This window comes from Melozone crissalis, unplaced genomic scaffold (assembly GCF_028551555.1).
Source record: "Melozone crissalis strain CALT ecotype California unplaced genomic scaffold, PUWL_Pcris_2 ptg000006l_1, whole genome shotgun sequence".
Classification (NCBI taxonomy): Eukaryota; Metazoa; Chordata; class Aves; order Passeriformes; family Passerellidae; genus Melozone; species Melozone crissalis.
Window position 1 is genome coordinate 42,116,913 of NW_026535784.1, and position 19,451 is coordinate 42,136,363.

At 46.3% G+C, this 19,451-nt stretch overlaps 1 protein-coding gene across 1 annotated transcript in view; it reads right to left on the reverse strand.

The window, feature by feature from the left end:
• Window positions 1-7,363, reverse strand: part of ELOVL6 (ELOVL fatty acid elongase 6) — a 77,029-nt gene extending 69,666 nt beyond the window's left edge. The window contains exon 1 of the mRNA XM_054295578.1: window positions 7,145-7,363. Coding sequence (XP_054151553.1) covers window positions 7,145-7,233 — 89 coding nt within the window. The 5' untranslated portion in view covers window positions 7,234-7,363. The remainder of the gene's footprint in view (window positions 1-7,144) is intronic.
• Between the last annotated feature and the right edge of the window lie 12,088 nt (window positions 7,364-19,451).

The following is a 19,451-nucleotide window of genomic DNA, read 5'->3' on the forward strand; positions in this document are numbered from 1 at the left end:
AGTTTAACTGGACTATTTGAAGGACAGTTCCTTTCATAAATTTGCAATTAGAAATGGTCTGGATTTTTGCAGTTTAATCCCATGATAACCTGCCTTGCCTCTAATATTACAGCTTCTCAGTCCTCAGTTAGCACAATCAAGGAGACAAACTTTGCCCCACATCCTTGGCAAGAATAAAGTATTCTTTGCTGTTATAAAAGTGTAAGGGCGCATAGCAATAGTGTAAGACCATTGTTTTCTGTACTGCTGTATTGTAGCTATATACAGGTCTTACCACCTCAGGATCATCTCTGCGACACAGCAGAAAGCCAACTTTGAATATTCCCAGAAAGTTATTATTCCCTATTTCACAGCAGAGGAACTAAGGAACAAAGAGAAATTTTCAGAGATGACACAGGTCCTTAATTTCCATTGAAATGATGGGACTCAGGCACCTGACTGATGCCCAACTTCTAAAAAGTGGCTATGGCTGCCTTCAGTTTGAAGTCAGGCTCTCCACATCCTCAGAGATATCATTCCCCTGCATGCCATGCAGCACATAAACCACTGCCTGTGCTCTGCAAGGTCCCTACTGCCCTGGCATGAGGTAAACCACTGACTTGCATCTCCCCCTCTTCTTCCCCACTCTGAATACCAGCTCTTCCCACAGGAGGTCAAAGACTGCTCAGCAGATGCAAGCTCTGCCCATCATTTCACGACATGTCTGTTCTGTGGGACCTGGGTCCCCTCTCCAGGCAAACTGAGGTCATGTTGCTTTTGGAGTCCTTCCACCTTGCTCCTAGTATGTAAATAAAATTCACACCAAAAAAAGTTTGTGTCCTCACAAAAGTCAACAAACGAGTCTCGCAACTGATGGTTTGCAACAGAGCACATAGTACAAGGCACACCGTGAAGGGCAGTATCAGTACCATTGCTACTTTGGCACTGATAGCAATCATAATATTTGCAAACCTTGCACACAAACTGATACAATTTTCTCCTTCTATTAGCCTTGGTGCAGCCACAGCCTCACTGTTTCCTGCACTGTTGATGGCTTGCGAAACGTTAACCTGGGTGTCCCTGCAGAGCTCTCCATGGGGAGAAGCTTCCTTCCCCAGTGAATCCTGGAAGCCCCAGGAGATGTGATGCTGGGATGCACACAGGAACAGCACAGCTTGTAGTAGCAGCAGTCTGGGACACTCTGGCAGCACAGCAGAACAAAAAACCCTACCACTCCAACCCAGGGCAAGGCTCAAGTGGGCTGACAAAACTGTTGCTAAGAAAAAATTTACTGGATACCACCACACAGGTAATCTTGTTACACAAACATCTCACATATTGATATAGCCTAAGCAAGTGAAAAATTTATTCAATATTTCAGACCAATTTACAGTTAAAAATAATGTTTTAATCTCTGCTCTTTTCCATTAAAAGAAAAAGCACTTAAATTCTTAACAAAGCTTTCCAAAAAGTGTTTTGGAACGTCCACGTTCCTGAATGTCATATTCACTTCTGAAGATGATGGCAAGCTCCTATATTACTCCTGGCTCCACTCCTATAAGTTTATTATTCCCAGAAGTATGTGGTGTTTCACAAAGTAGAAGAGAGGTTGTCACTCTCAAGAGGTTTAAAATCACGGAGGCAACATGATGACTGAAACATTCAAACTCTAGGAACAGAGTAAACAAAAGGCCAATGACTATGTTTCAGTGGTAGGCTGAACCAAGAAGACATTGATGTTTTATCTCCAGGATGACATTTTGGTGTCCACCATATTTTAAAAATTTTTCTTCCCCAAACCCACAGAGACAGAAAAACCTGAACTCTGAAAGGACATCTACTGTTATTCCTCATAGACTCCATCCTTTTATTTTCCAAGAGCCAAAACCGTGTGATAGTCCAAAACATCAGTTTTTGACTCAGAAAGGCCTGAAGGAGGAAAGAAAGGCAAAGAAGTGGGATTCTCTAATCTCTGCCATGCACTGGTGACTCTGTGAGCTTTATAGCCAATTTGCAGAAGAGAGCAGGAAAAATCCTGTCTGGAGAATGACATGTGGAGGAGGTAGGCTAAATTTTTGGGCCAATTGAATTCTGCTCAAGTAAAACAGTCCCTCAGTTGAAAAGAACCAATTCACATCCTTCCTTTGAGTCCTTGCTGCAGCACAGAAGAAAGTACAGGGTGACTGCAGCATCCCTCTCTACATCCTTCACTTGGCATCCAGCAAGAACTCAGGGCGGGGGGGGGCGAAGTAATTTACATCAGTTTTTGGCTGCTACGCACATATGCCTGGAGAGATACGCTCACAGCCTCTCACTCTTAATTTCTGCATGAGGTAAGAGCAGCTTAAGTGGATGAGAAGAGCTTGTTCTGCATTTAGGAAACAAACCTGTCTAGGATGATAGTGCTTGTGTGAATTATTAAAAGGCAAGTGCATTTACAAATCCAAATTAGCTGACCCTCTGCCCTTCCACATTTATCTCTAGTTTTGACTTGAAAGAAAATCACACCAAAGGACAAATTTTTCCCAGCACTGGCTCCATTTTCTGCCTCTTTCACATAAAAGTTTTGGTAACAAAAGGTTAAAAATAACTTCCTGCAGAGATGTTTTCTTTCAAATACATAAATAATTATCCTCATCCAAGGTCCACTGAGTTGATTTCAGAATTGAGTTGTCGGATACCAAAAAATTCCCAGCAGTCCTTCTCTCGTTACTGAAGCATTACTTCAGGTAATGATAACAAAACCAGCCAGTTTGTGCAGCAGAGCCCAACAGCATATTTAGGGAATAACCAGTTTCACTTTCATCCTGCTCGTCCTCCTCCCAGTACTACCTGCAAGCATCCTGCCAGCTGCAAAGGGTTAAACCTTGGCTTTTTAGGAAGCAAAACAGGAGAGGAATGAGAGAGAGAGGAGTGAGGAGAGCCTGCCCAGGGCAGCAGCTGGCAGGCGGACACCAGGCTGGGGCAGGGATGTCCGGAGCGCTGCAGCAGCCGGCGGAGCAGCAGAGGAAAAGTTTCTGTGATTTTAGGCAAGCCCCGGTGTGACGTCAGCTCTCCCAGATAATCTCAGCGCAGTCAGCACAGGCCTCCTGCCTCCCCATTGGCGAGCCCCTCGTCAGCAGACATCTGAAGATAATTATTATTGGCCAGACAATTATAACAGGAACGACTGTCACTTCGTGCTGCTGCCTGAACCTGGTGCTCTGCAGCACGATGGAGAAGGACTCTGGCGGTCACTACTCCATCCAGGCATTTCTGTCACTTTGCCTTTCCTGAGCGCGCCCACCAGCTTTTTGCTGCCTCACTGGCTGCAGCTGGGAATCAGGATCTCAGTGCTACAACACTTTTTGCTGCATGTCTGACAGAACATTTGTGAATTTTCTTCACAAATATTAAATATAGTTACCCATAAGAAATAAAGGATTAGAGTTGCATTAATTCTCATGCAGCAGTTTAAAGAAAAAAAAATCCTTTGCAGACTATTTACTTCATTCACTTCCCTCTTTGAAGAAGTTTGGGAGGAGGTGCTGAGCGAGTTTGATTTGAGAAATCATTTTAAGCAATTATTTTAATAAACATTTGACTTAATCCTGAACATGCTGAAATCACACCTCCCATGATTTGAGTACAACATGGCAATATCTTAAAGTGATACTTTATTTTAAATGCAAAGCTACTAGATGGCACTATATTTAAACATGTATCAATAACAGCTTTCCCACAAAACAAAGTATAAGGAGTTTCATGAGAGTAAATGGACCTGCTGTTCATTAGCCTCCAGAAATCCTGCCATTGTTAATTTAGGGAAGGCAACTAATTGGCAGCTCTTATTATCAGAGACCAGCAGACTGCAGGTCTATCTTTGCAGTCTCCAAGCTGCCTCCCTGCATGAGAACCAGGCAGTCTGGGAGCTATACCACAAAGGTGTGCGTAAATATAAAGCCAGGCATTCAAGGAGGCATGAAACCTATCTGCTCATAAGTATCAGGCAACAGACTATTCATTTCTCCTCAAAACCAGCAGCCTCTTTACAGCACTGCTACTCCAGGCCCAAGCTTTAAAGAGGTCTCAGTGCCATGCATGTTTCAGGATGGGGTTCTCCATCTAGTGAAGCAGGACCATCTGGAACGAAGCAAGGAAGAGCTCATTCACTGCCATTAGACCAATATGCCCTCTGATGGGATTTTCAGGGGCAAATGGCAGTAAGGAAACAAGCCCTGGGATGGGAAAGAAAAGACTGGATGCCAGCTACTGGTGAGGGCAGAGGACATACACTTGCCCCAGGGAGTGATGAAACTTGCATCAGGCTCAAAGGACTAAGGCAAAGAGGGGCAAGCCTTGGCTGAACAGAACCAGACCTTGCACCTGATCCTTCCTGACCAACCATACCAGTACCTAGGGGTGTATGCCACCACCCCCAGGCTTTGAGTTCAAGCTTTTCCAGCTTTAGGCTTACAGAGTTTTAATTAAAAGGGCATGATGGTGCTTTAACCAGCTCAGAACTCAAGAGGATATGTAAAAGGATTCATATCCATCCTCAAACTTGACATCTTCATATCCAACCTAGCCAGACATTTCAAAATCCAAAAGTCAGGGTCAACTCCTTAGAGCCAACCTAACACCCTACAGCCTTTTTTGTGTGTGTGCATGTTGTAAGGTTACAAGACATAGTTCTCAGATGAGTAAAATAGCAAATGCCACACCTATAGAATTTGTTTACCTTCATGTTAGACATTGTAATAGTATGGCACCCTGATTTAAATAACAATTATAGTATAAAATCCAGCCATAGTCTTTCCTTAAGCATGTCCCCCAGTCTGTCTTCCTGCTCCAAGAGAGAAGGAACATGTTTATCCCTACATACTACTGCCTGACAACTTCATCTCTGATGGCTCTTACGTTAAGGATGTGTACATTAAGGCTACACCTACAAAGTGCAGGAGCTGTGTACTCTGACATTGATGTCTGCATACACAGACCTATTGAGTCATCCTCAAGGAAGTAAAAAAAATCTGCTATATTTTACCAGTTCAGCTCCCTGCAAAACCCATACACTTGAACAGGACCTGTTTCATTAAGCAAGAGTGTTTCTTCAAGATAAAAATGCCCAATTTAACCTGAAACTTGTAAGTCTTCAGCAGCATCTTCAGGAAAAGCCTGCCACAACAGAGACCTCAGAGGCTGCAGCTCTATTTAATTTCCAAAAACATTCCCAGGACACAGGAAGATCATTCTCTTTCACTTTCACAAGAATCAAAGACATTAATTGATCAGTTTCCTCAGAGAAGGTGAAACCAGACAGAAAAGCATGTGGACATGTATGATTGTGCCTCTCTAGCTGTACAGCAGCAGTGTAACACTGACAGTCTCCTCCTCTGAACTCGGACAGTGGGAGCCCAGCGTTGCAGAATCCCAGCTGACGACCTCTGCAGCACATCAAACTGCCAGAGAGATTTCAATAACACTGCTTAGTACTTATGTGGTACCTGACATCTTCAAGGCACTCGGTAAATATTACTTACGTAATTCAAGCACCTCATAAGCACATTTCAGCATTATTATCCCCCACTCCCCTGGTCTTTCTTTGCTGGGGAAACTGAGGCCTAGGAGAGGTTATGTAATGTTCCCAAGGTCAAATCATGAAGCACAGGAGAGTCAAGGAGAAGATGCTGGAGTGCTAGTTGCTAGGCATGTTCTTTAAAATAAACTGTATCTCTCCTGGGTTATTATATATACTCATGTATCCCCCTCCATCCTCTTTCATCAGCATGTCCTACTCTGATGCCAATTTTCTTCTGGAACACGGACAGAATGGGAAGCACCCAATAATCCCAGCCCAAGAATATCTATGTGGTCTCCTTTCTCCTGAAACATGAGTGACACCAGGCACTCTTCAAGAGGTGATGAGCTCACCTACAGAACAGAGGGAGACATACATGCACTTAAATGGTCATTTTAATGATACTGCCCTTAAAATTCCCCAGACAAGTCACTAAAGGATTCTAGCACATCCCTGGCTGAGATCCACCTAGGATCCTGGACCACTCTGCCCTACAAATGTAGACACGAAAGCCTGGGCTCAGAGGCAGTCCCATACTACCACTGTCCCATGAGGGTGCCATGGGGAAGGGCCTCGCTCAGGAGCTCAAAAGGGCACACAGCCCTGCCAGGGGAGGACACGCGGGCAATGCAAAAGCTGGGGGCCAGCTGGCGAGAGAGACCACAGAAGCAGCAGAAAGGGCTAGACTGGGCACTAGGAGAGGGTGGTCAGGGACGGTGCACCAGCAAGGCACAGGTATGTGGGGGCAGACTGTGAACACAAGGCCTGTGCAGATGGACAAAGCCAGGACAAGAACCGGGGCAAGGTGGGCAAGTGTCATCGAGAGAGGGATGCCGGCCAAGAGCACAGCTCAGAGGGCCCCGCGGAGGGGGGAAGGGCAGCTGGGGCGCTCTCCCCATCCTCGTCTCCCTGCCACCGGCCAAGGCCCGGGGATGCCCCCGGGGCAGTGCCTGCAGAGAGCAGCCTGCCGGCACAGCCACTCCCCTTCGGCGGGCCAGCCGGGGAGCGCGGGTCCCTCTGCGGGGCCGCCCGCCGCCACCCGGGGAGCCCCGACAGTCCATGCGCAGCCCGGTGCCGCCGCGGCTCGGCTCGCCCCGGCTCCCCGGCCGCACGCACACGCCGGGAAAGTTAATAACCGCATGGCTGCAAATGAAGTTTAATACGAGCTGGGGGAGGGGAGGGGGAAGGCAAAGGGGCTCCGCGGGGAGCGCGGGCAAACGCGCAACTTGTTTGAACGAGACTGCAGCGCGGGGAGCGGCAGGGTCGGGCAGGGCTGGAGGCGAGGGAGGCCGAGGGCAGAGCCGGGGCACGTGTGCGGCTCTGCGCCGCCGGGCCAGCCGGGGCGCGGCGGGAGGGAGCGGCGGTGGGGCTCGGGCCCCGCATCGCACCGCGCCCGCGGCGGGATGCTCCGGCCTTGTGTAACCCGGCGGGGTGGACCCCGCCCGGGCGCGCAGGTAGCTCCGGCGGCAGCGCCCGTGTGCCCGCGCACGGCGGCGCAGAGCCGAGCCGAGCCGCACCGCGCCGGCCGGGCGCAACCCGCGCACCCGGATGGGCTCAGCGCCTCCCCGATCCGGGCGGGCGGCGGGGCCCGGGGGCGGCACTCACCAGTTTTCCTGCATCCACTGGATGGCCGCATGCTCGTTGAACTGCTTCTCGAATTCGTATTCCTGCAAAGTCAACACTGACATGTTCATTGGCCCGGTGGCTGCGGAGCCGCTCCCCGCGCCGAGATGCTGCCTGCCGCCGCCTCGGGAGCCGGGCCCCTGCGCGCCCGCCGCCGGAGAGCCTCTGGCCTGGCCCGCCCCGCCTCAGCGGTACCCCGGGTTTAACATAGCTCCGCTCCCCTCCGCGCCTCTCCTCCCGGGCCCGCCGGTCTCCTCCTCTTCTGCGGCCGCCGCGCAGCGCCCGGGGGCGGCGCGGTCTTAGTGCCCGCCCGCCGCCGCCGCCGCCGCCCGGGACACCCGCCCCCCGCCGCCCCTCGCACAGCCCTGGCGCTCCTCCGTGCACTGCGCCGGGGCTGCGCTCATGGCAGGGAGGAACCCCCCCACACACACACCGCAGGCTGTCAAAAATAGCTACAAAAATAGGAAGCCCCCACCCCTGTGGTGAATCCATGCCGCAGCGCCCTGCGTGCCCTTGCTGGCCAGCCGGCAACTAAAAAGCACAGGCTCGAATTTAGCCAGAAGGGCAGACGCATACCCTCCCCCAGAAGAAGCCTACACACCCCCGACATGTCCTTTTTTGCATTTAGACCCCAGCGCACCTGCTGCGGTTGCCTCCATCCCGCGGGAGTGGGCTCTCGGCCCCCCTGCCCAGCCGGGTCCCGCTTGCTGCGGGGACAGGGACTGTAGCTGGGTGTCCCCATGAGAGGGGCACCGTCCTGCAGCCAGGCTGCCCCGAGCTCCCTGCGGTGCACAGACACGCTTTTGGATGTTACAGTATGCATGGGGCTGGTGGAGCATGGGACAGAGACCCTAAGTCTAACCATCACCTGCTGAGCCGCTCTCGCAGTTGGGTCACACGGTGATTATGTAGCCTTAATTTTCCTTCCCGTCTCATCTGACACTTGCTGATGTTTCCAGCCGTGCTCTTCCGACTCCAACATCCTGGACGTGCACTGCAGTACAAGCCGAGCTAAAAGAGTGGTCCCAGCCCCCACTAAACTTGCAGTCTTAAGACAGGAGGAAAACAGGGTCAAAGACGCCAGTGTAAGCAAGCAGGTCCAGCAAGGTCAGCACTCTCTTGACTTTCCTGGACTTCAGTTCTCATTGACATGGAAGTTTTTAGTATCATTAAATCCAAGCGCTGAGAAAATGAAAAAAGAGAGCCCTCAAGTATTGAGACATCAACATCTAACCAGTCTGATCCTGCTTGCAGTTGGGCTACCATGCTCTTCAGAGTCGTGTTTTCATTGGCACATTAGCCCCAACGTCTGAAGACTTGCTCCCTTACACTGGCAGCTTCCTAAAGTTGGTGTCAGAGCTGGTGGAGTGCACAGGATGAACCTGCAAGTTATGAAATGTTATGACAAGGGCTCCTTTAGGGTTAGTATGGCCATGGGGCTTCAGATGAGGTTGACTATTGCCCCTGCAGGGTTTCTGTCTACCTGGGAGATCAGCTACCAACCAGACTCGCAAAGCATCCAAGTGGCATTCAGCCTTCATTGCAGAGTGCAAGACATCAGGTAGACTTCATCAGAGTGCAAGTTCAAGTCACATCAAGACTTGAAAATTTATTGTAACAGTTTCAGGAAATACATAAACAGCCTGGAAACACAAAATCCTACTGAGATTCATGTGAGTCTCAAAAACTCACTGGGGACTTTTCCACATTTTCCATAGCTCTCACAACTTCTGCATAGGTTAAACAATCTGCAGTGAATCTTACTTCCTTTCCTGTCCTACTCTACCTGAAAATTTCCCCTAGCATGTTACTATCTACATGTTAATCCTCAAGCTTGGGGTCACTTGCAAAATCTGTGTGAGCAATGGAAGAGCATAAAAACCTTCTTAGCCTTGAGGAGTTTGTAAGACGTGCTTCTAGTTGATTAAACTGATCACAGTCAAGAACAGTAAACAAAAACATACAGTGTATTTTTAAGGAAAATAACTTTTATGTAACCATTTTTGAAGTAATTTAATTAGTTCTCACAGAACAGCACAAACTTGAAGTGAAAGTAGGAAATGTCTCTTGGGAGAAAGGAGGTGGGGAGAATTATGTGGTCTCAGGAGGCAGGGAGTACAATGTTAGTCCCTCTGTGCTTGTTCATGTGCATACCTCTGTATTGCTGTGGTTTTTTATGGGATGCCCATCTCGTTTAGTAAGTGGATAGTTATTGAGCATTGCTTTTAATTCCTTTTATTTGGCATGTCTCCTAAGGCTGTGTAGAAGGCATAGCAGGTAAATTATACATTTTCTACCAGATATATGTTTATGTTGTTTCTGTTACCCAAGACCTTTTGGTTGAATAATGCAAGCAGCTTCATTCAGGATTTACAGATAACTCTCTAATCAGGTTGGGCACGTAACCATTATCATTGCTGCTACTAAGCAAATACTTTTCCCTCCGTGTCATAGAGTTAATTTATTGCAAAACCCATTAGGCTTCTATTGTTGCAAGAAGTAATTTTGAATAGTTTGTCTTGCTGATGTATAGCTAGGTCTTAACTAAACTCTTAGCAGCTGCTGGGAAATGAGATGCTATACTGCTTAAGTCAACATAAGGTATAGTAAGTGGCAATGAGAGTTGACATTGTGATTTAAATGTGACATCGATTACTAAAACACACAAAGACTTGAAGGAGGCCTATGTGCTCAAGAGCTTATTTCCAGCTGTATCAATTAATGCATCAAAGGATTTAATCTCTCAATCTGTGATTTGGCATGCTTGAAACGAAAGCAACATGCAATAATAGAAGCCATGGAAAACTGGGTTCTTCTATAAACCCCATCATTTAGAAACAAATCAGTGATGCTCTTAGATAAGGTAATGGGAGATAGCATCAGGAATGAATGGTCCTAACATAGAGAAAGATTTCATCAAGTGCCAGACAATGAACCAAAAATGGACAAAGGGCATTGATGTCCAGCCCAAGTCTACCTTATAACTCAGGCCTGCAAATTGTGCCACTGCATTTCTCCTGATCTCAACCATGGGCAGCTGGGGAGCTGCTGGAGTGAATTGCATGCTAGGTCTAAGCAACCCTATGTACACAGGAAGTGTTAGCACATAATAAATTAATAGTAAGCATTAACCTGAATTACAATGTTACAAAGAAATGTAAAGCAGGATCATTGTGTCATCTTTAGGCCCGTAAAATAGTCTATGTCTCAATGTACTCTCTTCTATCATGCTACAGAACCCAGGGACTTCATCTTGATCATATGCTTACAAGTCACCTGTGTGCTCTGAAGCCACCTAGATCTGAGCTCTCCTGAAATATTTTTAGTGCAGCTCATGCCAGTTACCTAGATGATGGGCAGGAGCTAGCTGCAGAATGCATGCTAGGCCTGGGCAGCAGCTCCAGGGTGCAGCCCTTGTGGGTAGCTCAGATGGAAATCTGCCCCTCCTCCTTGTCAGGGCAATGGTTTAAACTGGCTCGATAAAAACTTACTGTTGAAAGTGGGGTAATTTTATCTTGTCTTGAACATGGTTCATCTCCTCAGCCCCTCTCAGTGCTACCTCCACAGCCATAAGAACCAGAAGCGTTCTTCAGTTTGAGCTGAAGCTCTAGCCTGTGGTTTGTGGCAAGAAGTGGAAAATATCTGTGGGTTTAGATCACATGACATCTTGTATATAAAGCACAATCCAACAGCATGATCTCCCTCCTTACAGCCATTTCCATATAAATCACCAAATTTGTACTCGCTATCTTTGCACACACTAGTAGCAGTTCTCAGCATATCCCAGATGGTATTCATTCACAGGCAAAAGACACCAGTCTTTTTCTGCATTATCTGCCAGTACATCTGCAGACCTGTGGGGTGCTGCAGCCATACAAGCTGGGGAAAGCCCAACACCAACAGTGTCCTCCCTTCCCTAATACCTTGAGTAGGATGATATCAGTAAATGGGAGAGAAAATACATTGACTTTCATTGTTCAGAACTCAACAAAAAGAATCTGTCTTGTAAGGCAAGGAGGCAAGATGCAGAAGCAAAAGACAAAAAAGTTGAAATATGGGCACATAATTTTGGAGCTGGATGCCTGTGCTGAACTACCTGTTTTCATGCTGAGGACATGATAAAGGTCTATGGCAGAGATTGGAATAGCAACTGACTTATGGTATTTGATGTTCCATATATTCCATATATTCCATAAATTTTCTTGGCATTCCTATGTATTGCTTTTTAATTGAATCAAGTTAAAAATGAAAAATATGGTTGAAGTAATGGGGTCTGTGCAATCACATTCTACAAACTATTTTAATTTTACATTACAGTACAAAAGAGACAGAAGCAGAAAACATGGTTTCAGATGCCTAGTGCTGTTATTGCCAGTGTCTGGGTAGGTATGCCTGTATTTTGGGTAAAGAGTGAAAAGATGTAAACGTAGCAACAAGTGTGTGTACTTCAATATTTACCTTCCATGCTTTTTTATAGTTTAGATTTCTTGAAAACCTGTTTCTGCATATTTCACGATCTTGGAAAGTAAGCAAAAAGCTGGCAGGTGCTTTGATAAAGTGGCCACAGAGCAAAATACTGGGCACCCTGAAAATCTTGTGGTTGGATTTTTTTCTTCATGATTTCACCCTCTAGCAGTGAGATTGCCTGCCAGCTGTGATTAGGAAAGTGTCATCAAACAGGCCTGGACTTTTCACCTGCTTCTGCTCTGTGCAGGTTTAACTGCTTCCAGAGTCAACGCAACTGATACTGCTATCACTCCTGAACAAATCAGTTCACTCCCTTCCCTAGAAAAACCCTGATAATGCAACAGTGGCATTGCCAAATGGCTTACAGGCTCAATCCCAACTGTTTCAGCTTGCAGTACAAACAGATTGCAATTCTGCTGCGGAGATTTGGGCTGTATCTTGCAGTGGCTCTGGAAAGACCTGCTGCTCTCAGCAGGGACTAGATGTGGTGGCACACTTGCTGTCTGAGGTAATGGAGTCAGAGATGGGATTTGGAAATGGTGCCCACTTGCTACGTGTTTGAAGATGAAAATTATCACTTGGGCTCCTTCACAGCAGGACCAGGATTAATTCCTGTTAATTATTGTTTATCTGTTAAGGTTATTATTACTTACTGCTGCTATTAGATCAAATGTGAATGTGCTACACGAGTGCCATGTAGAGATTACCAAAATGAAGGACAGGACTAAGTCATAGGTGTGCTGCATAATCTTCCTGCTGCTGCTGAGATCATACAGGTATGCACAAAGGCTCACTGATTAAAAAGGGGAAAAAGAAGATCTCGCTCTTCCATGTTATAATGAGACATTTAACCATACAATTATTTGATCATATTCACTTTTAGGGAATTATCAAAAAAGTAATGGTGCCTCAAATAATGCTTTGGCTGATTCTTCAAGACTGAAAATGGGAAATGATTGCTGAGATTTTCTCTTGTTTTTTCACTTCATCAGTCAAACGAAACCCTGCAGACAATGAGGAAGGGGGTGCAAAAGATGAAGAAATCTTTATAGTCACCTCCTCTAAAACCTTTAGTTCTCAATAGCAAAGTCACTTGCTCTGTGCCATCTGGAATCTGTGCAAAAATATTATAGAAAAGAACTTTACTTTGCATTTTAGAGATGCATGCACTTTAAAGTACAAGAAAGAAATGCTTTATAGAAACAGTTGCACAGACAAAAGCTGTTTTTAAAGGGCTTCTTTTAATTTTTAAACACATCTTTGAACATCTTCTGCACATGTATTTTTTGGCTTCATAAGTACTTTTTGTTGGCATAAAAAAGTGGTCTATGATAGCATTAGATGGAATACATGAAGAAAGGAGAAGAAATTATGATGCTAATACAACTACAAGAATTTTTGTAGGAAGTCAGTGGGGTCAAGGGTAAGTTTTTGTACCCAACTGTATGTTAAATCTGCTGTCACTGTTTCAGAGGTTTGGGGAAGTCTGTGAGCAGTCTCTGCCCCTGCTACTCAAGCCTTGGGGTATCCTATATCCCAGCAGTTTCATCAGTGTAGCTGGAGCTGTCTTCCCTCATGACTGAGGACCCTTAACATAAGTTGCTTCAGTCTCAACTCATTTTCAGAGAGGTAGGTGTCTGGTACTGCTATTTGAGATACCCTCCAGTATTCTTCTTAGCCTCCAGCAGCTGTTCCCCTAAATCTCATGTCCTCTGTACCAGCCCCAGAAATGTGCTAGATACCCTAGCCTACCTACCCATGGATGCAATCACCTGCAGCTGGGCACACAACCATGCCTGTGTGCCTCAAGCTGTTTGCATTCCAACAGAAGAGCCAGAGGATTACAGTTGTTTGGAGGATGAATGCTATCTGGGGAGTGTTCCAAAATAACATGTCATCTTGCTCTCTGCACTCCAACCGATTGCCACACTGGCAGGAAGAGACTGCCTGGGTGGAAGGGCTGAACCAGCCTGGTTGCCACAGAAGGGGAGTTTCTGCTTCTTGCTCTCCTGTTGGTCATGCATCCCCCCTGCTTCTGCAATCCTGTCATTCCCTTGGCCCCTCCATCATCTGATGCTGCTCATTACAGTGGGTGGGTAATTCATCTAAAAAAAGAAAGGTAAATAGCTTGTACAATGATGTATTGGCTCCCTGAAAGGTCAGGTGTGGCCCATAGAAAGGGTGAGTAGTGTGCTTGGTGGTACAGCTGGAACTGGGATGCTCCCTTGCATTCTTCTAAAGGGGCCAAGTGAGCCAGCAAGTTGTAGTGGCCAACTCTTGAAACATCTCCAGGGGCTGTGGGATGGGCAGGGAAGAAAGACCACCTGCTAAGTATGGCAAGGGTGCTAAAGTGTGAGGTGTCAGCTCTCTCTGGGTTTTGTACATTACTGGGCAGACAGGTTGTTCCTCAGTTCCAGCTATCTGCTTGTTTCAATCTTGTTTTCCGGCTTCAGTGGTCCTCTATCTACCAATCTGTAAACTGGGAAATGCATATTGCTACAGCCAGGTGCTGTCCAAGGATAAGCCCACAGCATTGCAAGCTTACAGCAGACACAACTTCTCACTCAGAGAAGCAGAGGGCTTGAAATAGATTAGCCCTGGGCCAACTATTCTGATCAGAAAGGGATAGGTTCAGGTTTGCTCAGCTTAGTTAACTTGTGCTCAGGGTGGGAGAGGGCTCTGTTTAAAGTTTGACTCTCGATTGGAAAGGAGGGGTTTCAGGGTTTTGGTGTGAGAGAGATATATAAGTTGTCATATGGACATAAGGTAGGGCATTATTATATCAGTTTAAGTAATATTGACTATGAAAAAAGGGTGACAAAATATGGAACTATGGGGTTTTTCTCCAGATATTGGGAAAGATCCTTCCAGGGATAAGAATTACCTTCCCATAGGAAGATACAGAAACATACCACTGTCTTTGATCCCAAGATACTTTTCCCTGTCATTTTTCTCTCCCTTGTCCAGGACAGTCCAAAGAAGAGAGATGAATTTTCCAGCATGCTTATATGACTATTGGATGAAGGTTTGACTATGGATAGGTCAGATATGAGCATTAATCAGCACGAGGACTGACCAGAGGAAGATTCTTTGCATTTTCATATGGAGCTCTTCACTAGCTCCCTTAGGAAGGACAGCAAATCAATGTATTTCCTATCTGAACCCCTCATGTGCTCAAATCGACACCCAGAAGACAGGAAATTTCATATCTTGCCTCTTATAACTTGTGTCATGGCATGACCTCTGAAGGTCAAAGTGCTGATTCTTTATTACAGAAATCAACAGAGTATTTGTTGGGCTTCTGTCAGGCCCCAAAAGCAGGCATGTGCAAACACAATTTATGGTTACATGCCAAACCTGTGAACTTTATGGGTTTTATTCATTAAGCCTAAATGGGTCAGTGGCAGAGTTTCCAAGATGCTTCTGAAAAGTCACTTCTGTGCTTCATTTTCTCTCTAAAGAGCAAAACTCTCTGCTTCATTTTCTCTCTAAAGAGCAAAACTCTCCCATCACAGCTGATTCAGATGGCTTAATTCATTACTGAGGCTTAAATGTAGGGAAAGCCTTAAAAGGAAAGTGTTTATGTCCAAAGCATAATTGTTATGCTGCATATCTGTTACATACATTGTCTGCATAATTAAAATGTGCTCTATTCATAGTGTTCATAGTGTGAATGCTTGTCTGTGATTTGTGGTCATCAGTGAAGAAAGACCTAGATGCCATAGTGCTGTAGCTAGGTGTTAATTGCTGTCATGTTGTATAAGATGGCAATTGCATCTGCCATGATGCTCTACTGAGACAAACAGAAAGCTCCAGTGTGCTTTCAATCATGCCACAGAGGGAGAGCCCTGACTGGGGAGAACACAAAGCTAAAATGAGCCCTGGGAGGCATCACAGGAAGAAGTGGTCCCTGAGCTCTCCCTTGCACAAGGAAGGCACATCTCCTGATTTGTAACTCCCTGAAGGATGTTTATCACTTTCTCCTCATGTGTTGGCTGAAAAGGAGGAATGCCCTCCCTTTGCTTTGGTCCCTTTGAAATGCTGAACAGGCTAATAGAGGGGAAAGGAAGCAGAGCTGTCCCAGCTCTGACAGGAGGGGCCTCCATGCCCCACTTCACCTCAGGCCCACGGCTCCCTGTTGAACTAGGCAGAAAAGCTAGTTACAGGTTAGAGCTGGTGAGTTTTCTGTTTCTTGCAAGGGAAGCAAATCTCTAACCAGGTAACTGTCAAATACACCTGAATCTAGAACCTGAGTTTAGTGGGAAGAAATGGCAAACCTCAGCTGCCAGCTTAGGAAGCCTGCCTGATGCACATATTCAAAATAAGATCAAACGTAACACTGGAAAAAAAAAACTCACCAAAAAAACCCTAAAAAACCCAAAACCCCAACTCCCTGCACCAAAAAAACCAACAAAACAACAACAACAATGAAGAAAAAAACCCATCAAACCAAACAAACAAAAAAAACACCAAAAAATCCCACTGCAACATTCTGGCTGTGCTACCTTCCTTTAACCTGCCCAGACCAGGTGCTCATATGCTGTGGTGCTAATAACAGATGCTCCACCTCTCTGGGAAGTAGCAGGGACCAGGTCCTTTAGAAAAGGACCCCAGCTCCTCTTAGGGTGCATCTGGGGTCGGCAGGAGCCAGTTCTGAGCATTGAGACTTCACCAGCCATTTGCAGTTCAACAAGGGAAAGTTCTGAATTTGGCACCTGGGATGTACATACAGACTGAGGAACGAGAAGCTGGAGCAGCACTGCAGAAAGGGAGCTGGGGATCCTGGTCTATGGCAAGTTAAATATGAGTCACTGAGCCCTGGGAGCCAGGAGGGCCAGCACCATCCTGGGAGGCATCAGACAGAGCTGGGCAAGGGAATGGATTGTGCTGCTCTGCGCTGCACTGGGGTGGCTTCACCTTGAGTGCTGGGGGCAGTTTTGGGCACCACAACACAAGAAAGACACTGAGCTGTTAGAGAGTGTCCAGAGGATGGCAATGGAAATGGTGAGGATCCCTTAGGGGGAAGCCTTAGGAGGAAGAGACTTGGTCTGTTCAGCCTGGAGGAGACTGAGGAGATGCCCATTGCAGTCTATGGCTTCCTCATGAGAAGAAGAGCAGGGGCAGGCACTTATCTCTTCTCTGTGGTGACCAATGACAGGGCCTGAGGGAATGGCCTGAGGTTGTGTCAGGAGAGGTTTATATTGGATGCTAGGAAAACATTCTTCACCCAGAGGGTGTCTGGGCACTGGAACAGCGCCCCAGGGAAGTGGTCACAGCACCAAGGCTGACAGAGCTCAAGAAGCCTTTGGACAATGCTCTCAGGCACATGGTGGGATTCTTGGGGATGGCCCTGTGCAGAGTTGGGAGTTGGCCTCGATGATCCTTGTGGGTATCTCCCAACTCAGCAGATTGTGTGATTCTGTGATCTCTGCTCCCAGGAACATCCTGCTGCTGGCACTGCCTCTGCTGCTGGCCCTGCTCCCTGCTTCTGCTGGGTGGCTGTGCCCTCTGCTGGAGCCTGCGATTTGGACACTACTGGGTAATGACCAGACCCAAATCCAGGCTTGGGCAGAAGAGCCAGTCAGTGCTACAATCCAAGTGAGCCCTCCACAGCCCCCCTCCCTGCAGCATGTGTCCCTGAGGGCTTTCCCAGGCTGCTGATTCAAGGGATGGGGCCAGTAACAGTTCTCCCCCGCTGGTTTTAAGGTCCTGTTGGTTGCAATGATGTCACTGTTGGGCCTGGGATAGACACTGAATAAACCCTAGAGTCAGGCACCTGAGCTCTGGTGTTCTGCTCCCAGCTAAATTTTAGTTGCAGAGCACAAGAGCTCTCACTATTGGTTCCTCTCTGCTCCAGTGGAAGTTTAATTAATTCCTGCAGTCTATACGTCAATTTCCAGCCTGTTAGCAGGCTTTCTTCCCCAGTGCCAACTCCATTTCTCTCCACTGAATAGAGGGATGGCAAGCACCAGCCTTAGGACTGAGAAACCCTGATAAGTGGGCCCAGCTGCTGAACTGTCTTTTAGCGTTGCTTCCTCCTCTATTTTGCAGGGACAATCAAGGCTCTTGCTCCAAGAAGTAATTTGGAGGTTGGCTCTGTAAGCTGTGGTCTGTGAGAGGCTTTTGTCACAGCTTCACTGGATGTTTGAGCTGTGCTGAGCTTGTTACTCAGTACAATCTTTTGTACTGTCTTGAGTATTGTTAGGTACTTGCAGGCTATTTTCTGCTGCTTCCATGCAGTGAAATACAACTGAATTGTATTGAAATAAATGAAGCAGATACAGCAAATAAGATGCTGTGCTTATGTGACTTATTATTTATAAACCTCAGGGGAATTAACCTAGTGAAATGTATTCTACTATAGGATGTCTTACTCTGGAAAATATTAGATAGAAAGAGGGGCACAAGATGGATGAAGGTACTTCAGGAAACTCACTTGCTATTAAGAGACAGATTTGGAGAAGGACCAGAATTACTGGGGCAGATTTTAAATGAGGGTCAACCACTTTGGCTGTGTGGAAGTCAGTAGAGGTAGGGCTGTTGACATCAGCTGGTTCAAGTCTACGATGAATTCCATCACAGCTTTTTCCTCTGCCAGCGGCAATGTAGAGAAGGAATCTATATTGCCTCCACATCCAGGGCAAGCATCTCAGATCACATTTTCATTCAATGATTTTGCAAAGACCCCTGAGAGATCACAATGAATAATAAAATGTGTAACTGACTTATTCTTTCTGAGATGCTTCATTGACACTTTCATTGATCTGCATTTTGGGGCTAGTTTCTGCCCTCACATTCAAGAAGGGTTGTGGGTTCACCTTGAATTTGCCTTAGAATAATAAGGCATTTTTTGAAGGGACACTCCTTGGTAGGAAGATTGTACTTCAACAAAGCTAATACTCATGCACACACAATTACTATGGTCTCTGCAGTGATGGGAGAGATTTTGCTCCACTTGCAGAGCGAAACTGGAAAACTTTCCAAAATTACTGGCATTCTGGCATCTATAAATGAAAGCTTCTAGCCTGACTTGCTGTGGACAGGATAAGGTGTTCCCTCAGGAGCCCTGAAGAAAGTGCTATATGTGTCTATGTTGTGGTTGGGGTTTAGACAAATAGACCTTGTCCTGTCCACAACTTATGTAGGTCACAGTCACTGTTTTGCTCAGATAAATAGGAAACACAAGCATATTTTTTTCCATATTTGTTCTTCAATTCTCTGATAATAGCACTCCTTTATGAGTTTTTCTTGGTGGTTTGCTTCTACAGGCTTTCCAGTTTCATTTCATTTCCCGATTTAGTGACCTGAAATGTGCCACCCAAAGCAGGTAAGCCTTGATTTTGGAATAGTTGAAGGAATAAGGATGACAAATATCACTACATGCTGCATAGAATAAATTACTACTCCAAAAGTTTAATAAAATAAAAAACCAAATACCAAACAGAGCAGAAAGAAATCACATCTTTCTACCCATCTGCACACACATGCCCCAAAACCTTTCAAGTGAGCTTGGCATTTTGTACTTCTGCACCACAGATTTCTCTCAGCATAAATACATCCCTGCTATAACTCCAGTGACATTAGTGACTGCCTTTCAATACATTTAACCTCAAAGGCCTGGTGCGCTTGTTGGGATCAGCCTTGCTTAAAGCAGATCTTCATGATTTTCAGTCTCAGGCAAAGTGGTCAGACTGGCTGTGAGACTGTACTTTTGATTTCTATCATCTGGCTGAACCTTTGGAAATTTCCTGTGAAATGCTGCACCTGAGTGCATTCAGAATAAAGCCCTGAATTTCCATAAAAGCTCCTAGACTGTGTGTTT